Source organism: Coenobita brevimanus, chromosome 5 (assembly GCF_032717465.1).
Source record: "Coenobita brevimanus isolate Jiangsu-jjx chromosome 5, ASM3271746v2, whole genome shotgun sequence".
In the NCBI taxonomy this organism is placed as follows: Eukaryota; Metazoa; Arthropoda; class Malacostraca; order Decapoda; family Coenobitidae; genus Coenobita; species Coenobita brevimanus.
In genome coordinates, this window is record NC_136958.1 from 42,777,188 (window position 1) to 42,798,275 (window position 21,088).

Here is a 21,088-nt window from a genome sequence, read left to right on the forward strand (position 1 = left end):
GTATAACATCATTTACAGTAGATTTGGTTTTGATAGCTGATTATTTTATCACTGTGTATAAGGTTTTAAGAAGTCATAGATATCAGAAACACAGATAATGAGGATATGAACATGATGTAAAAGAAGAAAGGAAAATCATAATTCGGATAGCTACCAAGATGGAGGGAGAGAATGTACATGATGTGGAGGATGGAAAGGATGGATTCTCTTTTCGTCCACAACGACAGAAGTTGTCAGCTATACCTAAAGAGCTCAAGTCTGCAAGTATATTCCAGCAGCCCAAAAAATGGTCATCAGTCAACAAGAACAAGTAGGTGACCTCCAAGGGCTTTTCTGTTTTTTTTTTTTTTTCAAGAATCTATGGACAGCAAAAGTAATTATACTGTGGAACATTTGATGTATCATTCTATTATTTCTTTTGATGTCCTTAACATTCTGTGCTCATCTGCTGCATTCACATGTTGAAGTTACATATGGAACTTCATTCTTATCCAAAATTTGGGCACACTGAGAACCAAAACATTATTCCCCTCCCCCCCCAAAAAAGTGCAGTATTGTGCAATGGATTATGTCTCATAAGTACAGGTATTATGAGTGACAGTTAGATATTGCATTGTGAGCTGTTGGTTGGAGCCAAGAACTATGAAGCTTGAGTGATAAGTGATGGAATGCTTGTAACATTTTACTGCATAGAATGCATTAGTACCCTGCATATAAGAATTGTGTGAATTAAAGAAGGCAAATACCCCATAAGTACAGTACTTCTCATGGACCTAAATTTACTCTGCAGTTTTCTGATAATTACAGTATGTAAACGTCATCTGCAGTCATTATATTAAGCACAACATATTAACTGCTTTAAAGCACTTATCTTGCTGTCAGGCACAATAAGCAGATGTTTGAACTTGTGTGAGTACTGTACAGTACATGCAGTAGAAAATCAATGGGGCAGTAATAAGAAATTTTCTGTATGTAACAGATTAATATGAATAACAATTGTGTAATCATTCCAGACATGAGTATGTATAGTTTTAAAAACTCTCACAGCATAGGATCTTGATTATTTAACTAGAAGTCATAGATGAAAAGCAGCAGTTGTAAGCACACAGTTTTTAAAGGTATCAGTGCCTTTTGCTTGCTCTTACCCCTTCGTTTTAACTTGATGAGTAGGGTAGATAATGATACTGTTTATGATGCTGGTACTTTGAACATGTAGTGTGCTGTACATGCAAGATTCTGTTATGTCTGATGGAATTGTGGGTTTTCAGCATCCGGCAACCCTGTTGACTGCAAAGTTTCTTGTAAAATGGTCTCTTTTGTGTGTGGACATTTTGAGGTCACCTTTCTCGCTCACTGTTTCAGTAACTAGCCTAATCAGCTAACTTAAAAAAAAGAATTATTTATGTTACAGCAGGAGGAGTGTGTAGCACAGACCGAACAGGGTGGTGCTCCCGAGGGGAATGGGAATGCTGGTGATAGGGAGAGCTGGAGCTCCTGTTTCACTAGCTATCTAACCATCCCCCTTTGCTGACCTTTTCAGTGTGACAGTAACATGGAGAGTAGACCAGCATACTCTCCTTAAACATTTCCCCTAACTATCTTATGCACTACACCACATGCACTTTACATTTCACACAACGTATCCCACTGCGTTACAGGGGTTGGCGCCAGCAAGGGCATGCGGCCAGAAAACTTTGCCCCCGATACCTAGTGGCGGACTTCTGGGGGGAGGCGTGACAGGGGTTCTGCCGGCACAGATCATGGGTCCAGGGCTAGATGGGGCTTGGGCCTGTGCTAGAGGGTACACGGCATTGCGGTTCCCAGGCTGCCGCTGCCGCCCAATAGAGAGGGGCCCGAACCTGGGAGTAGTGCCCCAGGAGGCTGCCCTATTAGTGGATGTATAATGGCAGGATAGTTGCAGTGCCAAGGCGCGCTTGGAAGGTGTCCCTGCAGCTGTCCTGGCAGGGTGCCCCGAGGCCACTACCACAGCCACTGGTAAGCTTGTGGGCTAGGGGTCCCAGATCCATTGCCTGGACCTGGGACTGTGCAGTGAGAGGGGCCTGTGGTATGTCTATCCCCCTTTATTAATCCTGACTATGACAGAACACAAGAATAAGTTTCAAAGCAAGACTGAGGACAGTAAATCACCCAGGGGGATGAGGGTGGTTTGGGCATGTGGAGGGGACGGGGGATGATGGTTGGGTGCAGAGGGTGAGCGGTGTTATTATTGGGGGTGGGGCTGTGAAGGGTAGGCTGAGAAAGACATGGGACGAGGTCATTAAGTGTGACCTCAGGGTTAAAGGACTGAACAGGGAGGCTGCAACAGATCGTGCAGCATGGAGAGCTGCCATTAGATGACCAAGGCCGGCGCAAGCAATCATGTTGGAGCCTTCAAAAACGAAAACGATATAAGGTGGGGCAGTGGATGTTGGAGCGGCCCTAGTGAGAGAGGGCAGTGTTTGGAAACTTCCTGTACTGTTGTTTGCAGATGATACTGTGTTGTTAAGTGAAGACGAAGGGGAGCTGCAAGGCTTAGTGAATGAATTTGGGAGTGTGTGTAAGAAACGGAATCTAAATGTGTATGTAGGGAAGAGTAAAGTTATGGTCTTAGTGAGAAAAGTTGATGAATGTACAGTGAGCTTGGATGAGGAGGAAATGGAAAATGTGAGTGCATTATGTACTTGGGTAGTGTGATGAGTAAGGATGGAAGTTTAGAGGGTAAAGTGCTTGAAAGGGTACAACAAGGAAAAAAGATTGCTGGTTCTTTGAAAACAATGATAAGAAACAGGGAAGTGAGCATGGAAGTGAAAAAGTTACTGTATGACAGTATTGTGATACCAACTCTAACATATGAATGTGAAGTTTGGACCTCGTTGGAGAGACACAAGTCAAGAATGAGGGCGGTGGAAATGAGTTATTTGATAGCAGCATGTGGAGTCACATGGAGAGACAGACTAACAAATGAGGAAGTGAAGGAACTTTGTGGTCTGGATGTGATAGGAAGCATTAGGAAAAACACACTGAGGTGATTTGGCCATGTGGAGAGGGTGGAGAACGAGAGACTGACGAGGAGAGTATATGTGTGTGACGTGGAGGGGTGGAGAGGGTGGGGGAGGCCAAGGATGAGATGGAGGGATGGAGTGGAGAAGTATATGAGAGAGAGGGGTATGAGCTGGGAGCAGGACAGTGAAATGGCGGGGGACAGGGCGACATGGAGGCAATTTGTTTGTGGCCACCCTTTATGGGATTAAGGCGTCTGTCAGTAGATAGATAGATATGACATGAAACAAAAAACTATCACTCCACTGTATTTTTCACAGTGCCCTATTGTATGTGCATTTTCACTGTTCTTTGGCGATATCAGTGGTGTTTCAATGGCCTTGCACGCTCTAAACAGAACAAAAGGGAGATGATCAGAGCAAGTGTAAGCATTGAACAGTCATCTTTGCTCAAACATCTGACTGTCAGCTTGCGATGGAGGCACCATATTCACGTGGGTTTGTTGTATGCGGCCACCACAATTATTGTATAAGTGAATTTTGCCTTTGTTATCAGGATACTGGATATAACTTATTGTTTATCATTCTATCATTTTATCACATACCAAACTGACGGATGCTTAGGCCTGATTGTAGTAATGAAATGGCAGGGGTACATAAGATTCCATGTAAAGATTGTGACTTAGTTCATATTGGTTAAATGGGAAGAGATATTTGTATCAAGGAACATAAATATTCATGTTATAAAAGCAATGCAAATGATGCAGTGTTGCATAGCTTCAGTCCTCTGAAAATTACCTTGTAATAGAATAGAACCAGTAATGAGGGGATTAGTGGCTAGGTCCTTGCTAGCTGTCATAAACCCTCACTTAGGTAGTGGACAGTGTTGAGGGAGCATCAGGTCAAGCTAGGTCAGGTGCTATTGGGAAGTGTGAGGTGTAGCCATCAGGTATATAAGCAGTGTGTCTGTCATATGATGTATCAATCTTGTTATGTATTTCCATTGAAGAGGGTGATACTGTCACCAAAATATTTAGAACTTCGGTATATCTTTTAGTTTATCCCATATCGTTTACTTTATCCCATCAATGTTCACAATATTGTGATTTTCTTTCTTTTCAAAGCCTTCAAAACCTTAATTATTTTTCAGTCGAGGCTCTCAAGGAGGGGACATGAAGAACTTCCCACTGCTAGAGTATCCAGACTTCATACAAGCACAGTTAGATGTGGAGGAACACTTCAACAAAACCTTTACCTTTTCTTCGAACACTGCCGCTCCCTGGTCTCTTCCTCCACAACACACAATGTTCACAAGTCCTCAGTGGCAGGTTAGTGCAAGACCATTGTTACAGATGGTCCTCATTGTATGTCAGGGATGTATATGAGAATACAACAAATTTTTCTACATACTATTTCTTTAAACTGGGGGAGTTGGCAGATCATCCTTATAAGTAGGCGTGAAACTTTAGGTGGTTGTATTTTGTTTATTTACCAGGAGCTAACAACAAAAGAGAATATTTTAAAAATACGGCATGAAAGGAGGACTTCATGTTTTAAACCTGAGATCGCAAAGGGAGACAGATCCCACTTCTTTTTAATGCACCCAACTATGCAGTGAGTCTTCGATATACGAAAGGGATAGGGACCAAAAAAACTTTCATAATTTGAAATTTTGTATATTGGAACGATTTTCCCCATTGAAATATACATATAAATGGGGGGATGCGTCCCAGGACCCCCTCGGACCCCCTACCTAAACTTTACCCCCCCCCCCACATTTTGAAGTAAGCAATACCTGTACACAATTGTAGAGAAGGAGGTGGCCATATTCTTGTACATCTCTTTTCTTCGTCACAGTGCCAACGGTGGAAGCTGCAAGGCCTAAAGCACGCCCAATCTCTGAGACCCCCTGCCCCCTCCTCATGGGGCCTTATAATTTCCAATTTCCTTTCCAGAGTTAGAGTACGGTGCCGCTGCTTCTCTGCATTGGGCTCCCCCGATGCTGGAGATGATACAGGGCACTTGGGAGGCATGGCAAAACAATACGAAAAGGTGAAGAGCTGCGAAAATATTCTCACATACAGCAGAGCTGCGAGGAGAGGAGGGACATGGACTCAAGTGAGAAGCGCGCGAAAATTTGTTTACCAGAGAGGGGTTAGTTCGTTTTCTCTCAACAAGCGAGCACGGCACTATGCACTGCACCCATTTTGAATTTTTCATACAGTATTCTGTTAATCCCTTCATAGCTGCCGACCTTGAACAACAGTTTACTGTTTCAGTGTCAGTGACGTTGAGTTAGGGCGTCCTATAAAAAACTGCGAACAATTATGGGAAGGGAACGAAGGTCACTGGTGTGTTTATATGACCCTACTCTACCACCCCAAGCAGTCAGGCGTTCTCTTCAGCCCAGATGTATTCGCCAACGTTTACATGCTTATGTTACATGAGCCCTAATTTTGAGTAAGTTTCTTTTCAGCAAGAGAGCATAATTTACCATCCTCAAAATAGTCAGAAAAATATAGAAGACAAACTAGAGGAATATGAACTGAATTGGTAAGGTCTTTAGGCTGTATGCTTACACAAAAGATTATGAGACTTACAATTTTAAGAGATGATATATGGAACAAAAATGTTTGCTAATGAGAAAAAAATTACTCTTTCGTCCCACATGTTCTCGTAGGTTAGAATTCAGTTCCACATTCTTCGTTCGGTATCGCTTTTCCCAATGTATTTAGGACCGACTGAGCACAGTTATTTCTGCTCCTTAGAGTTTGTGTACATTTACTACTCATTCTTTTGTTCTTTGTTATGTGTATGTGTGAAAGAGAGAGGACTGATACAAACAATAATGTATTCCATTATCACTTTCATAGCTGCTGGGCTTGAACAACGCCTTACTGTACCGGTGTCAGTGACGTTGAGTTAGGGTGAGCTATAAAAAACTGCGAGCAATTATGAGAAGGGAATGAAGGTCACTGGTGTGTTAACACGACCCTACTCTACCACCCCAAGCAGTCAGGCATTCACAGTTCACTTCATCCCAGATGTTTTCGCCGATGTTTACATGCTACTGTAACATGCATCCTAATTTTATTAATTCTTACATGAATCATAGCAAATCACAGGATCAGTTTAGGGGGGGGGGGGGAAGCCAGGTGTGCCAGACGAGTCTTTTCACATACGTAAGAAAAAGAAATTAATTTTAGAACTTTGAAAAAATGGTCCCAAGGCCGACCACAGGAGTACGCAAATTTCTGAACCCACAGCCACTGAGGGGGCTAAACATATGCTTTACTTTAAGCAGTAAAAGCACCTTACCACATCAGTTGTTCCTGATAGTCCGTTATATTTTTCAGATTATTTCTGGGTAAGTAAATACGGTAAAGGTCTCTTGTTAAATCTGTTTCCCCGTCGATTTTATCTGTTCTGGTGTGACAACTCTTGTTTATTTTGTTGACATAATGGCGGAATGGACTGTTCTTCCCTAAGTAACTAAACCTGGCCTAACTGAGCTTATCTGTACTTAACAGTTTAACCTAACCTAACCTCCAGTTGGGAAATTGGGAAACGATATCCACCTTTGAGCACATTGAGCTTCTTCCACTGCGCTGGAAACAGTCATAGGGGAAAGTGCTGATAATAACAGGGAGGAAATTTTTCAGCAAGAAAAAGTAATTTGCCAAACTGATAGGTGTCAGAAAATTACAGAAACAAGCTGGAGGATTATGAACTGAATTGGTAAGGTCTTTCTGCTGCTTTAAGTGTACAATGAAAGACACAAGCATCCACCCAAAGTCTGACGAATATAGGGTGGAAAAATCGAACCATTTGAAACACGCACTGGTAGAAACAGGGATTTCATTGTATTTCACGTGGTGTAAATTTTCTTCAGAAGTAACTGGGAAGATAGTTGTGTCTTTCATTGCACATTTACTGATAAATAAATCAATCTAACATTACTTGTGTTTTGTTCAGACTATTCAGGCACCTCTTCACACCATATAGTCTGGATAATCGGGCTATCTCTGTATTTCCTATTGTATCGATTTTCATATCATTGAGATAGATATTTTCATATTGTGGAATTTGTTCTATGTTTATCGCTTTCGTACCATCGAAAATTCGTACTTCGGGTTTTCGTCTTTCGAAGACTCACTGTATTCTGATACGATGATATTGATCTGTTATGATCTTGCCACCCTCATTCAGTTTAATGCAGTATACTGTGTCCTGGCAGGATGATGAACTCCAACAGATGAAGGCATCTCTCAATGCAACAAAGCACCGTCTAGGTGAGATGGATGTAACAGCTTGGCAGGCTCACACTAACAACACCAACCCTGCCCAGAAGATTTGCTATGCTGTCCGTAGACGAGCACAGCCAGAGATGGTTACACAGGTGATTTTTACCCCTGATTCCCTTCCCCTCTCCTCAGACAATTTTGTTGAGTTTGGAGAAACCATATGTTTTGGTAGGGGTAGAAAGTTTTCATCAACCCCTTCATAACCTGATTTCTCATCCTAATTGGTAAAATCATTCAAAGGTAGCAAGAGGAAATTTTAAATATATTCAGTGATCTCTTGGTTATTGTGCATACCTGGATTGCACCTAGTCTGTGATAATAAAAGCCCAGAACCTATAGGATTTATCCTAATTGGTATCGAGCACCCCACTTGTAAACCCAAATTTTCCCTTTTACAACAGTGTAGTCCCACTAAATACCATCCATCATCCAATCCTGTGTTGCCCCATGAAGAGCATAGGAGCCCAGGGCTAGGCAAGTTGGCCCTGACATTTAAGATGAGAGGGACCAGCCTCACTCATCCCTGAGTGGCATTATGTGAGCAGTAAACCCTAGCCACCCTTTCTATATAAACCTACACAGGCAAAATCCGATTGCAGCACCTTAATTACCTGCTAACCACCAGGAAACCAAATGGTTTCTTGTACACCAGGAAACCATTTGCTACGTTGGGTGGTAACCAGATAACCAAATTATGGCGCCTGGTGGTTTAGTGGGTAATTAAGGTGCTCCAATTGGATTGAGCCAGTGCAAATTTCTATCCAGCGGGTGGTTGGGGCTTATTGCTCACATAATGCCACTTAGGGATGTGTGAGGCTGGTCACTCTCATCTTAAATGTCAGGAACAACCTGCCTAGCCCTGGGCTCCTGCTCTTCTCATGGGGCATCACTGGATTAGATGTTGAATGAATGAATGATGTGGCATGGCAAGTTGACAACCAAATTATCTGGGCATGTGGCAGTAGAGAAAAAAATATTTCCCCCATATTCATGCATGCTTAACTTGTGGAAAAAGAAGAGGATGGTGTGGATTTATGATTCTCCACCCTCCATATCCCTTGGCTAACATCTAGAAAGCCTTTGATCTGGGTCCTGTTACTACCTTGTTCTCAGAAAAAGTAGGCAGGCTCATATGGCTATGTAGAATGTGAGAGGTGTCAGTGATGAATATAAAAAAGTGAAAATAAGAACTTCCCACTCTGTCCTAGGGTGGGGAAGGAGGTCCAGATGATGACAGTGATGATGAAAATAAGTGTGTTCAGGGATCCAAGGTATGATGTGATGATGCTACATGAGACCAAGATGAGTGAAGCGAATGAATGGGAAGGAATGAAATGTGTTAAGATTAATGATGGGCAGAGAAAAGGTGGGGTTTTCTTTGTTGGTGAACATTGAAAGGTAAAAATTGTGAGTATATCAACTCAAGATGCATGTATGTCAAGTTTTAGATGGCAGAACTGCAAAACTCTGATCATTGTACATGCACCTTGTAGCTAATGAGAAACTTGAGGGAGAGAAAAGCTGGTTTTGGGACCAACGAAATGGAGTAATAAGACAGTTGCCTGGAGTTATAGAGCATTTGTGATGGGTAACTTTGAATTTTATAATGTATAGGAGTAGTATTTGTTCATTTGGTTATTGTATACTATACATATTTATATATATATATATATATTTTGTGGTAGGTGGGGGTGCTCACCATCCACTCAGTGTAGTGCTGCTCTCAGGTGTCTGCCCCGTCCTCTCCTCCATCCTTCTTTCCTTCCATCTTCTTCTATCTTTCTTTCCTTCATTCTTTCCTCATCCTTCTGCCTACGGGTGACTTTACACTCCCTCTTCTGTCTTTCATTACTTCATTCTTTCCTCTTCCTTCTGCCCATGGGTGACTCTACACTGAATAACAAGCCAAATGGTTTCCTGTACACGAGGAAACCATTTACTACGCTGGGTGGTAACGATATAACCAAATTTTGGCGCCTGGTGGTTTAGTGGGTATTTGTTGTGCTCCAATCGGATTGAGCTGGTGAAGGTTTGTATCCTGGGGGTGGTTGGGGTTTATTGTTCACGTAGTGCCACTCAGGGATGAGTGAGGTTGGTCGCTTTCATCTTGAATGTCAGGACCAGCTGCCAAGCCCCGGGCTCCTGCGTTCCTCATGGGGCAACGTGGGATTGGATGATGGATGGATATACAGTATATATTTTTATTTATATACTTAGGTTGCTTCCCCCAAGGAAAGGGAGGTAGCCGAGACAGGATGACACACTCCCTATTTACTCATCCATTCAATCACATTCATTCGCATCTTAGCCCGAAAGGGGAGAAGGGACAGATCCTCACCGCACCACACCGCACAAGGGTCAACTGTGTAGTGCAATCAGTGACATCCGCAGCAGGGCCCGACAGCAGAGCTGGTTTACCCCTGCCACATCATAATAGACCCATCCCCTTACCCGCACCTGACCTGACTAGCTGATCAGACCAAATGCAGAAGAATATCCCCTTAGGGCTGTGTCATCATTTATTCATTCACAATTTCTCTCCATTTATTCCTGTCACGCACAGCCACTCTTCCATGCTCAACAGACATCCCTCTTGCATCCAGCACTCTCTTCACACTGTCCATCCATCCTATTCGTGGTCTCCTTCTCAGCCTTACACCTCTCACATCAGATCTAGTTATCTTTTTCACCAATCGCTCATTATCCATTCTCTCCATATGCCCAAACCATCGCAACACCCTCTGCTCAACTCTACCAGCCATCTCCCGAACAGCTTCAATTCTCCTTCGCACTTCATCATTTCGCTCTCGATCCATACGCATCACTCCACACATACTCCTCAGACACCTCATCTCCATTACATTCAAACTTTTCCTATCTGCTACACCCATATTCTATGTTTCAGCCCCATATAAGGCAGTCGGTACCACAACACCCTCATACAGCCTTCTTTTTACATCCATTCTAAGCGAATGACATCTAAACAGTGGTAGAGTGTGCGTTTTGTATACGGGTGAACCAGGGTTCGTTCCCCGCCAGAGTAATAAACTTTGGGAGTGTTTACCCGGCCATGTACTGCATTGGCGGACACAAGGGGTGCTGTGGTTGAACCAGTGTCGCTTACTATAAAGTATGCTTGCACCCAGTCGGCTTACGTGGGCTGATTACACTTGGTTCACAGACTACACACACATCCAAAGCCACTTCAACACTACAATTACACTTACAAGCACTTCTCACCCTACATACACTCTCTACCAGACAGCCTAAGCCACTTGGTAGAGATACATTGGCTGTATCGTCCCAACTTCGGTCAGGTTAGGCCGGTCCTGCAGTGGATACTCAAACAGATGATGATGATGATGATGATATATATATATATATATATATATATATATATATATATATCCATACCACGTTGAGTACACCGCTTCCCGTCCGATCAGCGAAGTTAAGCAACGTTGGGTCTGGTTAGTACTTGGATGGGTGACCGCCTGGGAACACCAGATGCTATTGGCATCCCTACATGTCAAGTGGGGTTGGTGGGGGATTAGTGCCCCTCCCTGTAAAACCATTAACTCTAAGCCCTTGGCCACCCCGTTTGGGATACATGGCGTCTGGCAATGAATGAATATATATATATATATATATATATATATATATACAGTATAATCTCAAATTTCGATGGACATATATACCCAAAAACCGCATCTAAATTCAAACCATTGAAATTTAAACTGAACTTTTTATGGGGAAAATTAGTTTGAGTCCGGGGCCTCCAAACCTAACTACCTAAAATCATGATTAACACTGAAATTTAAACTGAACTTCTTATGGGGAAAATTAGTTTGGGTCTGGGGCCTCCAAACCTAACTACCTAAAATCATGATTTTTTGCCCACACCCCCTGTAAACTTTATAAACTATAATTGTGATTAAGTAACTGTAGTTCTGCATTGTATTGCCATACTGTCAGCAAGTGTATACTTGGTGTATTTCTGCCCTTTCCTGTACTGCCATTTCTCCTTTGGCTGCAAAGATTTAGAGGTGCCAGGCTGTGTTACTCAAGGATTGACAGTACAGTATTTAGATAGTGTGATGAGGAAGAATGGATTCATAGAGAATGAAGTGCATGAGAACAGCAGGAAAGAAAGATTACTGCTTCACTGAAAGTATTGGTAAAGAGTAGGTGCTCAAGTAAGTAAAAAAAAAAAAAAAAAGACTGCATGATAATATTGTGGTCCTTGCACTGTTGCATGAATGTGAAGCATGGACCTTTTTAGAAGGAGAAAAGTTTTGAGTAAGTGCAGTGGAAGTGAATGATCTTGGAGGAGCATGGAGAGCTACGTGCAGAGACAGCAGAAAAGTGTGGAAGTAAAAGGCCACCATAGGGTGATGTGAATGTGTTAGAAAGCATTAGGGAAATACTTTAGATGGTTTGGCCCTGTGGAGAGGATGTAGAATAAGAGACTGAATAGAAGAGTGTATGTGAATGAGGTGGAGGAGATGAGAGGGGGAGACTGAGAATGAATGGAGGGATGGGTTGGAGGGATTAAGGCATCTGCCAATAGCTAGATATGTAGCTCTACAAGAATAGTACATTTTCAAAACATAATCTTGGTATTCATTAAATTATGATTGATATATCTGACCCAGCCATTCTTCCCTTTTGGGAACATGTCATGACTGGCATACTGAAATGCATTTTTACATTTGGGGGGCAAGTATAACTTTATTAACACTACCTCACATTGTGCTAGAAAGAAAAGCCCTTGACTTAAGTTTAACCCACGGATTGCGCAATTACTTTTTTTTATCCCATCCCACCCTGTGGTGCATAAAAAATGAAAAAAAAAAGTTTTTTTTTTTTTTAGTTTTTGTTTCTATTACATTTGAAAATAAACATCCAGGTACATCATCTGGCGAAAAAAAAAAAAATCGCTCCGTCTTTGCATAGGGCCATGCGTAAGTTTACGTAGGGGAGTGGTTAAAAAATTAAAAAAAAATTGTTTCTGTTTATTATAAACTTGAAGATAAACAACCAGGGCATCATCTGGTTGAAAGAAAAAAATCTCTTGCTCTCCATCTTTGCGTAGCACCATGCATAAATTTGTGTAGGGGTGGAATAGTTAGCGATGATGCACGGCCAGCACAGCCTGAGCTATGGCTCGCAATGCAACGCTACCCAGCCTGAGCTGTGGCTTGCAATCCACGGGTTAAGTATAGCTGGCCCAAAATGTGTTAATGGGTAAAGAACTCTGAGTGTCTGCCCATCCCAAATGCTTTCTTGTTTCTGTGCTTTTTCGTCTCTTGCTTCTGGACAGTTTCCTTCCTGAACAGCAATTTTAGAATAAAATTTGTGTTTTCTTGTTAATTTTAATGTATGTATGCTTATATGGTATTTATGGTTTCAGGCTTGGCTGAAGTTCTATGAAATTGTAAATGCATATTCCATTGTGGTGGGAGTGGAAGACAAGGATGAAACTATGGATAAGGGCAATATGCACAGATCATCTCACCGAGGCTCGTGTCCAGGGGAAGGAGACATTCCCTTTAACTCTCTTCATCTGTGTGAGGCCCCTGGTGCATTTATAACTGCACTCAACCATTACTTGGCTCTCAATGCACCCAGTGTTAAAGTGAGTATCCTCTGTTCATTTAAACCTAGCCTAATCTTTCCATCAGTTCATCTTGAATGCTGATCTGTAACAAGAGATTAATGCTAGAAACAGATAGTGATGAAAATGTCCAGTTATAAGGATTTAGAGCTAAAGTGATAGATGGTAACAACCGTCATCCATTCACTTGATGCAGTGGAGCTTCTTCCTTCACCTTTATCATTCTTTTTCTGTGTCTGCCCTCCTCTCTTCCTATTTCTTCTGTCTTCCTTGTCACTTTTTACAACCCTTCTTTCCCATTCAGGTGGCATTGAGTGACAAGCCTAATGGTTTCCTGTAAGCAGGAAACCATTTGCAGTGCTAGGTGGTAGCCATATAATTAACCCATACTTGTTCCCTAATTTTTTTTTTTTTTTTTTCTTCCAAGGAAGTAGGAACCAAAGGCCAGGAGCCTGTAAATTGTTCCCTCCAAGAAGAGAGAGAGAGAGAGAAAGAGAAATTCAAGAGCTGTTCATTTCGAGATGCCTGGACACACTGCGTTTGAACGACTGGAGATCATAGGCAATAGGAAATACAGACAGAGGGAGACAGTTCCAGAGTTGACCTGTTGCATACATAAAGGACTGAGAGTAATGGTTAACTCTTGCATTAGAGAGTTGGACAGAAAAGGGATGAGAGTTTGTTGCTAGACGAGTGCTACGCGCCTGCCGTAGTAGAGGAGGGATGCAAGCAAACAGTTCAGTTCATCATTTCTCAACCGGGGTTCCCCAGAACCCTAGGGTTCCGTGAGAGGTCGCTTGGGGTTCCGAGAGAAGTAGTGATAAATAGGCTAACCATATGTAAATGCATTTTTTAGTCATTTTTGCGTTTTATTTCAGGTTTGTAATTTACTATACACGTACGGCATATTCTTGGAAAATTCTTGGGTATTATCTTAAAGTCTAAATCTGTTATATCATTTAAAAGTATACAAATTGTAGGGAATATACTTAGTGATGTCTTTACAGCACCAGTGTGAAATGGCCTTTAGTTGTCAGTATACAGGAGCTATACGTGACGGATTCGTGTATCATCAAGTGACTCACTCGAGTACAGGACACATGCACGGTGTCCATCAGTCCCATATGTACAGTCACTCATAAAAGAAACGACCCCCCCGGCCAAGACACCTTTCAACCAATATGATATCGGTCCTGGTAACACTGTAAATGACGTCAGGTGTGGGGGTGTGAAGCTGCGTTTGGGGGAAGTTCATTCAAAGTTCATTCTAAGTGTGTCGAGCCCATTCATTTAACCCTTGAGGCCGGGGGTTTCATTTGCCTCTTATTCCTGCCACCGGCTGACGATTTTATTCAGCTAATGATAAACTTTTTCAGATGTGATGGGTTACATACATATGCCTTGATAACAAGTCAGATATAATGTATGTTTGACTCGAAATGTGGACTGAAGCAGTGTTTCGTGCAGATTAACTCCGCCCTCCTCTCAAACACCCCTCCTTATCCCCCCATATGTCTATCTATCTATCTATAGCCCGACGCCCTAACCCCGCAAAGGGTGGCCGCAGACAAAACGCCTCCAAGTCACTCTGTCACCCACCATTTGACTCCCCTCCCCCCAACTCACCCCCCCCTCCCTCATATACCTCTCAACTCCATCCCTCCACCTCATCCTCGGTCTACCCCTCCCTCTCCCTCCCTCCACCTCACCTACGTACACCCTCTTAGTCAGTCTTTCATTCTCCATTCTCTCCACATGTCCAAACCACCTCAGTGTATTTCTCCTAATCTTTTCAACCACCTCCACATCTACCCCACAACGTTCCTTCACTTCTTCATTCGTCAACCTGTCCCTCCACGTCACTCCACATGCTCCTCTCAAGTAACTCATTTCCACTGCTCTCACTCTTGACTTGTTCCCCTCTTGCAAGGTCCACGCCTCGCTTCCATACGTTAGGGTAGGGATCACAATACCATCATGCAGTGCCTTCTTAACTTCCATACTCACCTCCCTATTTCTCATCACTGCTTTCAGTGTACCAACAACCTTTCTTCCCATATGGCTGACGTCAAATACACTGTTACCAACACTGAATACCCCGAGTTATATTGCCTCTAAAGCAGGGGGGGTCTTTTCTTTTATGAGTGACTGTACTTCCTGGTGTGCTGGTACAGTCCCTCATTCACCCACATTGTTTGGTAAATGTTACCCATCATTTAGGAATTTTATATGAATTTTAAAGTTTGTTTATGATTTATTTGTTAGTTTATGAGAAGTTTGTGTGTTTCTCTGTCTGTCTGTCTCTCTCTCTCTCTCTCTCTCTCACTCTTTCTTTCATCCGAAGTTAGTTCTTCTGTTTGCCTTCATTTGCTTCAGTGTTATTTATCAAGTTATTGTAGTAGTATTAGTAGTTATTATCTGTTTTTGTTCTGTTTATATGTGTTATATATGATATTGATTATTTATGTTTATATTTTTGTAAATGAAAACCTCAGTATGAGGTCTCTTCAACAAGCAGTTTGATTTCAGTTATTATTTATTTTTATTGATTATTATTTTTTTTGCATTGTCAGTAAACTTGAGATAAATGTAAGTTATTTTTTGCTTAAACCAGTTGTCAGAAAAAATATATCATGTTCTCCTTATGAACTTTAAGTTTATACAGGAGAAAGAAAGATTAATAATGATGTATAATAATTTTCATGTAAGGGTTCTTTGAGACAGAAAAATTACTTCAAGGGTTCCATAAGAGTAAAAAGGTTGAGAAACGCTGGTTCAGTTGGTGGAGGCTGGCTGAGGGTTAGTGCCCTTCCCTGTAAAACAACTAACACAATGACAAATGGCCACCCCTAACAGGTTTATGGCATCTGGCTGTAGATTGATAGATAAACTTCCCTCTTGAATGGGGAATGGATTGGTCCTATTTAACCTGTGGATTGCGCAGTTACCTTTTTTTATCCCATCCCATGGTGCGCAAAATATCAAGATATTTTTTTATATAGTTTTTCTTTATTATAAACTTGAAGATAAACATCCAGGACATCATCTGGTGAAAAAAAATAATCACTCTCGTAGCACAGAGCCATGCATAAGTTTACTTAGGGGAATTGTGAAAAAATGGGAAAAGAAAAATTTGTTTTTGTTTACTATAAACTTGAAGATAAACATCCAGGGCATCGTCTGGTGAAAAGAAACAAATTTCTCTCTCACTCCATCTTTGCATAGCACCATGCATAAGTTTGTGTAATGGTGGAGTAGTTAACGGTGATGCATAGCCAGCACAGCCTGAGCTGTGGCTCACAATCCATGGGTAAGAAAACCTTGTTGAAGCCTGTAGCAGTCTGACAGGATGCCCTTCCTGGTAATATTCAACAGCCCTCAAGTTGGATCAGATGTGTGGCTCCATGGTTGGTAGTGTATGCTTAGTACTTCACATTTTAGAAGAAGAAAATCTTTCTGTCTTTCTTATATAGTTATCATATTAACTAGTCCTCTTCCCACTTGATTGAGTTAACAGTCAAGCATCTTCAATCAAGATTTTTCCCTGATTTTCCTTTTGGGAAATTATGTAGATAGAAGGGTGGAATGGATTGCAGCCTATTGCAGTCCCTCACTTCCACAACAGTTGCATGTGTCTTTGCCTATTTCATTACCTCCCATAACAGTTAACCCAGCTGTCTGACAATATACTTTGTGTTTTATTCTTGCCATTTGCAGATACCATACTTTGAACATTAACTCAGTGACTGCAGGAAACTGACTACTTAAACTAGGTGCTCCCATAGGTACTTCATTGAATTTATGTCAAAGAATTCTGTGTTGTAAATATGTTGTGTATGAAGTGAGTGTGTTGTGGTTTGAGGGGCTGCATTGCAGTGAAGGGATTGTGAATTATTCATGAATGTATTTTAATGTGGTGCTGAAGCAGGGAAGGGTGATGACCACATTGTAGTCTGCTTAGGTGCACTTATCATTCTTGGGGAAGGGTACTTTCTGTGGGATTAATATCTGATGAGAGTTTGTAAAGAATGCTGTTTGGCCCGTGAGTTGATGGCTATGATGGCCATGTGTGTGTATGTGGCTTATGTATGTTGTGAAGTGTATTGTTGAGTGGAAGAGGAAGGGTGTTGTTTTGGCACTTTATTTATTTTTTGGTGGTGGTGCAACTGATGCTAACATGAAGTATATTTATACATTTCAGTGGGAGTGGCTTGGCAACACACTGAACCCCTACTATGAGGGTACTCCGTTGGATCAATGCGTCACTGAAGACCGTTTCATATATCTTACTCGAGACCACTGGCTCTTTGGAAAGGACAACACTGGTGATTTGACCAAGAGGATCAACCTTGCATCGATAGAGGAACAATGCAGACGTCTTGGTCCAATTCATCTGGTCACTGGGGATGGAAGCTTTGATTGCCAGGTCAACCCAGCAGAACAGGAATCCATGACTCATCCATTGCATCTGTGTGAGGCAACTGCAGCTCTTTCTGTTTTGAGTCCTGGTGGTGCATTGGTTCTCAAAAAATTCACTTTTTTTGAGAGCCACTCCTTGTGTTTGATGTATCTTCTGTGTTGTGTTTTTCAGGAGGTTCATTTATTTAAACCTGGAACAAGCAAGCAAGGCAATTCAGAGGTATATTTAATTGGACAGTACTACAAAGGCAGGGAGTTTTGCAGTGAGTATTTAGAAAAGTTGCTGGAAGTGTATGGTTCCATGTCACAGCTACAGCCCATGTTTGCAAAGGAGGACCTGCCTGAAGACTTTCTGCAACAGATGAGAAGATGTTCAGCAACGTTCATGGCCCATCAAGTCAAGGCAATCATGCGCAATTTAAACTTATTTGACAATATGAATGAGCAAGAGAAGCAGTATAATGAGCTGCTGAAATCCAAAGCAACAGGCTTGTTCTTTGAGCGAAACTTCTGTGTACAAATTCCTAGATGGAAAGCTATCACTCAGGGAAATGTCAACAAATCTAGATACTTAATGGAAAGTGACTGGAACAAAACTTCATCTTCACTGCTTCTCAGGAGTAACTGCTTGAAATCTAAACTTGAAGTTCTTCATCAGTTTTTAGAAACTTTTAAGTCAAGTTACAATGATGACAACCCAATGGATCCTGCACATCCATATTCTTGCTTAAGTTTTACAGTCCCCGACTTAGACTCATTAGAATTTGAGATTGAGAGAGGAAAACCACTTCATTGTATTGAATCATCAAAGTTTTGCTCTGTGAAGGTTTTGCGAGTCTACCGTGAACTGCATCGTGTATGGTTAGCAAGTCGAGGCAGTGATGCTGATAGCCGGGAAGTGTGTGGTGATGACAGCTTGGTGGCCACAGTGATGAATCTTCACCCTGGGGTGACGGTGGTAAGGGATGAGGCTAGAGTAGGTCCTCATCCTGGATGTCAAGCCTTAGAAGATGTGGTAGTGAGTCTGGAAGAAGAATTAATACCTCAGGGTGGAAGTATGATGGTGGTGGGTGCCCATTTGTTGTCACGCCTGCAATATAGCCTGTTGCTAGTTGTTGCAGCAGCTTTTAAAGCTGTGCGAGTTTATGCTGGGCAGGTGGGATCAGTTCTGCCTGTATTGTTATTAGACACACTTAAGCCTGGTGGTGGTGAGTTGGTTGTACGAGCTCTCCACCGTGCTGGCTGGTCCCCTGGCTGTTCCTTCAGCTCCATTTCCACACCTAACAGTGTCCTTACTCTCCTTCAACTGGTGGGCTTCACTTCACTTCTTTCTCACCTGCCCCTCCAAACAGTACACCATTATAATAGTCACCTCTGCTCACACCTTGCCTCCACTCTTCGCACCTCCATCATTTCTACTTCTGAAATTCTCCCCTGAAACACAAGAATGGATAGTGCACATGCTTTTGCATAACTCAGCCAAAACTGTACCGTATGGCTAGATAATATGTGATATTTTACAGTCAGCCACATGAAAAAGTACATGCCTGTAGTCTGTGTTCAGGAGTAACAGTGCCCTGAACAGAACCAAGGAACTGTAGAATAACAAAAAATCTAAATTTTTTTCCTGGTTTTATGTATTTTTATGTTTTATATGGAATACACTTTTTGTCTTTGCATTGCACAATGCCCATACTTTCTCCTGTGGCTTACTGTACCATTTGGGACTCTGTGATTGTCATTATAATTTACATGATTTTTAACTTTTTGATTCCTCTTGCTAGATAATGTAAGTAGATGGCTAAGAAGGAATTAACCCAACCATCATTATATACATCATACACCTATTTTTTTTTAGGGGTAAATGTGCCAATTAATAAGTTTGTTTCCACAGATGCTTATTCTTTTCATCTTGGTTGCAATATATAGCACATTATCCAGTTTGATGTTATGACAGTATTTTTGGTTTCCCGAAGATGATGAACCTTGCAAATACTGCACTGTAGGTAATGATTAGTGCTGAAATATGTGAAATGTTATTTTTCTGATAAATATTTCTTTAGGGTATTTTATACCCTTTTATTCCCGGTTACAGTATGTAGCACATTATCCAGTTTGATGTTATGACAGTATTTTTGGTTTCCCAAAGATGATGAACCTTGCAAATACAATGATTAATGCTGAAATATGTGAAATGTTATTTTTCTGATGAGTATTTCTTTAGTGTATTTTATACCCAGGGTGACATACCACAGCTGTGTGTATTGATTTCAATACAATTTGAAGCTTTATTTTCTTTTTATAATTACCTTCCACTACTTGGTGGTAGGTGGGGCTGCCCATCATTCACTCACTTGATGTAGTGCTGCTTACTTCTTTCTTCATGCCTGTCATTCTTTTTCAGAGTCTTTCTCCTCTCTTCATATTTCTCCCATCCTTCCTGTCACTATTCATTACTCTTCTTTCCACTTCAGGTGGCCCTATATTGAGTGCCAAGTCAAATGGTTTCATGTAACTCAGGAAACAATTTGTAATGCTGGGTGGTAACCATATAGCCAACTAACCAGGTGACATGGAGCCTGCTATGGTGTCCTTTGTAACTGGATGGAGATGCAAATGTGGCATCCACCCAGGAACCAAACCTCCACATTAATCCCTGTACTTCACTGTGCTGAGGCTCTGTCAGATGTGAACATCAGTTCACTGCATGGGACAGCAATGCAGAGGAATTTGCTTTCCCGTGGCTGAATGGTCTGCTCAGTCAGACAGACTGGGATAGTACAACAACATTAATAACAACAACTCAACAACAACGCTATAGACTGCCATACAGTTCAGTATTGTAAGTGATATGGTGGGAGTTTTATTGATGTGTGCATTAAATTTCTCAATATTATTCTTGCTCCTTTTTATTGCAGCAGTAGAGTAATATGCCCATGAACAGTTTGTAAGGGATATGTAGATCATATATTTGCAGCTAGTCATAATGCATGTGAAAAGCTCTTCTAAAGTTTTTATGACATTTATGGCTCTGCAAGAAGCATATAGCTGTGTGAATAGAGAAGGCTTGTGTAAGGTTTTATGTATGTATAGTGTGGATGGAACGCTGTTGAGTGCTGCAAAAAGTTGCTATGATGGTTATGAAGTATATGTAAGACTTGGTGGATATCCATTCAAGGGATTAAGTGTAGTGCTAGAGTGCGACAAGAGTGTTTGATGTCCCCATGGCAGGTCAGTATTTATATGAATGAGATTATGAAAGAAGTTAAAACTCAAAGTTATAGAATAAGAGATAGGGATAGAAATGAACGGTGAAGGATGAAGAGTATCAAGTCTGAGTTTTGCAGATGATGCTATGTTGCTTGCCAGTAGGGCCTTTACTTATGAAATTGCTCATAAAATTAGTGTCATGGCAAAATCATAAATATCTGACCTAAGCACTATGTCAGCATTATAAACTGGAGTCTTAAGTAGATTGGAATCATTGACTGCTTTGTTAATGATGTGCTATATGTTGTTGATTTCTGTGAAAATGTTCAAATTTTACAAAATGGCTGGGAAAAGATATAGCAAAAAGTGTGAAATTAAAGTAAAACCATGATATAACAGACTTTGGTAGACCAGAATTCGCTTATATCAGAATCGAAGAGCTACTGGACAAAATTTCTATATATAGGAAAAAGTCCAATAGAGCCAGAAGCAGTCTTTACTGTCTGACCACTTCATTTATGTTCACCACAATAAGGTAA

The 21,088-nt window shown here is 41.4% G+C and overlaps 1 protein-coding gene and 1 non-coding gene across 2 annotated transcripts; both read left to right on the forward strand.

The window, feature by feature from the left end:
* Positions 1 to 3: 3 nt before the first annotated feature.
* aft (cap methyltransferase 2) lies at positions 4 to 19,618 on the forward strand. The gene is made up of 5 exons (XM_080271176.1): positions 4 to 310; positions 4,150 to 4,327; positions 7,237 to 7,398; positions 12,717 to 12,941; positions 17,122 to 19,618. Exons 1-5 carry the CDS (start codon positions 159 to 161, stop codon positions 18,775 to 18,777), a joined length of 2,373 nt encoding a protein of 790 aa, XP_080127302.1. The 5' UTR covers positions 4 to 158; the 3' UTR covers positions 18,778 to 19,618.
* LOC145399442 (5S ribosomal RNA) lies at positions 10,704 to 10,822 on the forward strand. Its single transcript, XR_013897304.1, has one exon. It is a non-coding gene; the product is annotated as a 5S ribosomal RNA (ribosomal RNA).
* Positions 19,619 to 21,088: the final 1,470 nt, after the last annotated feature.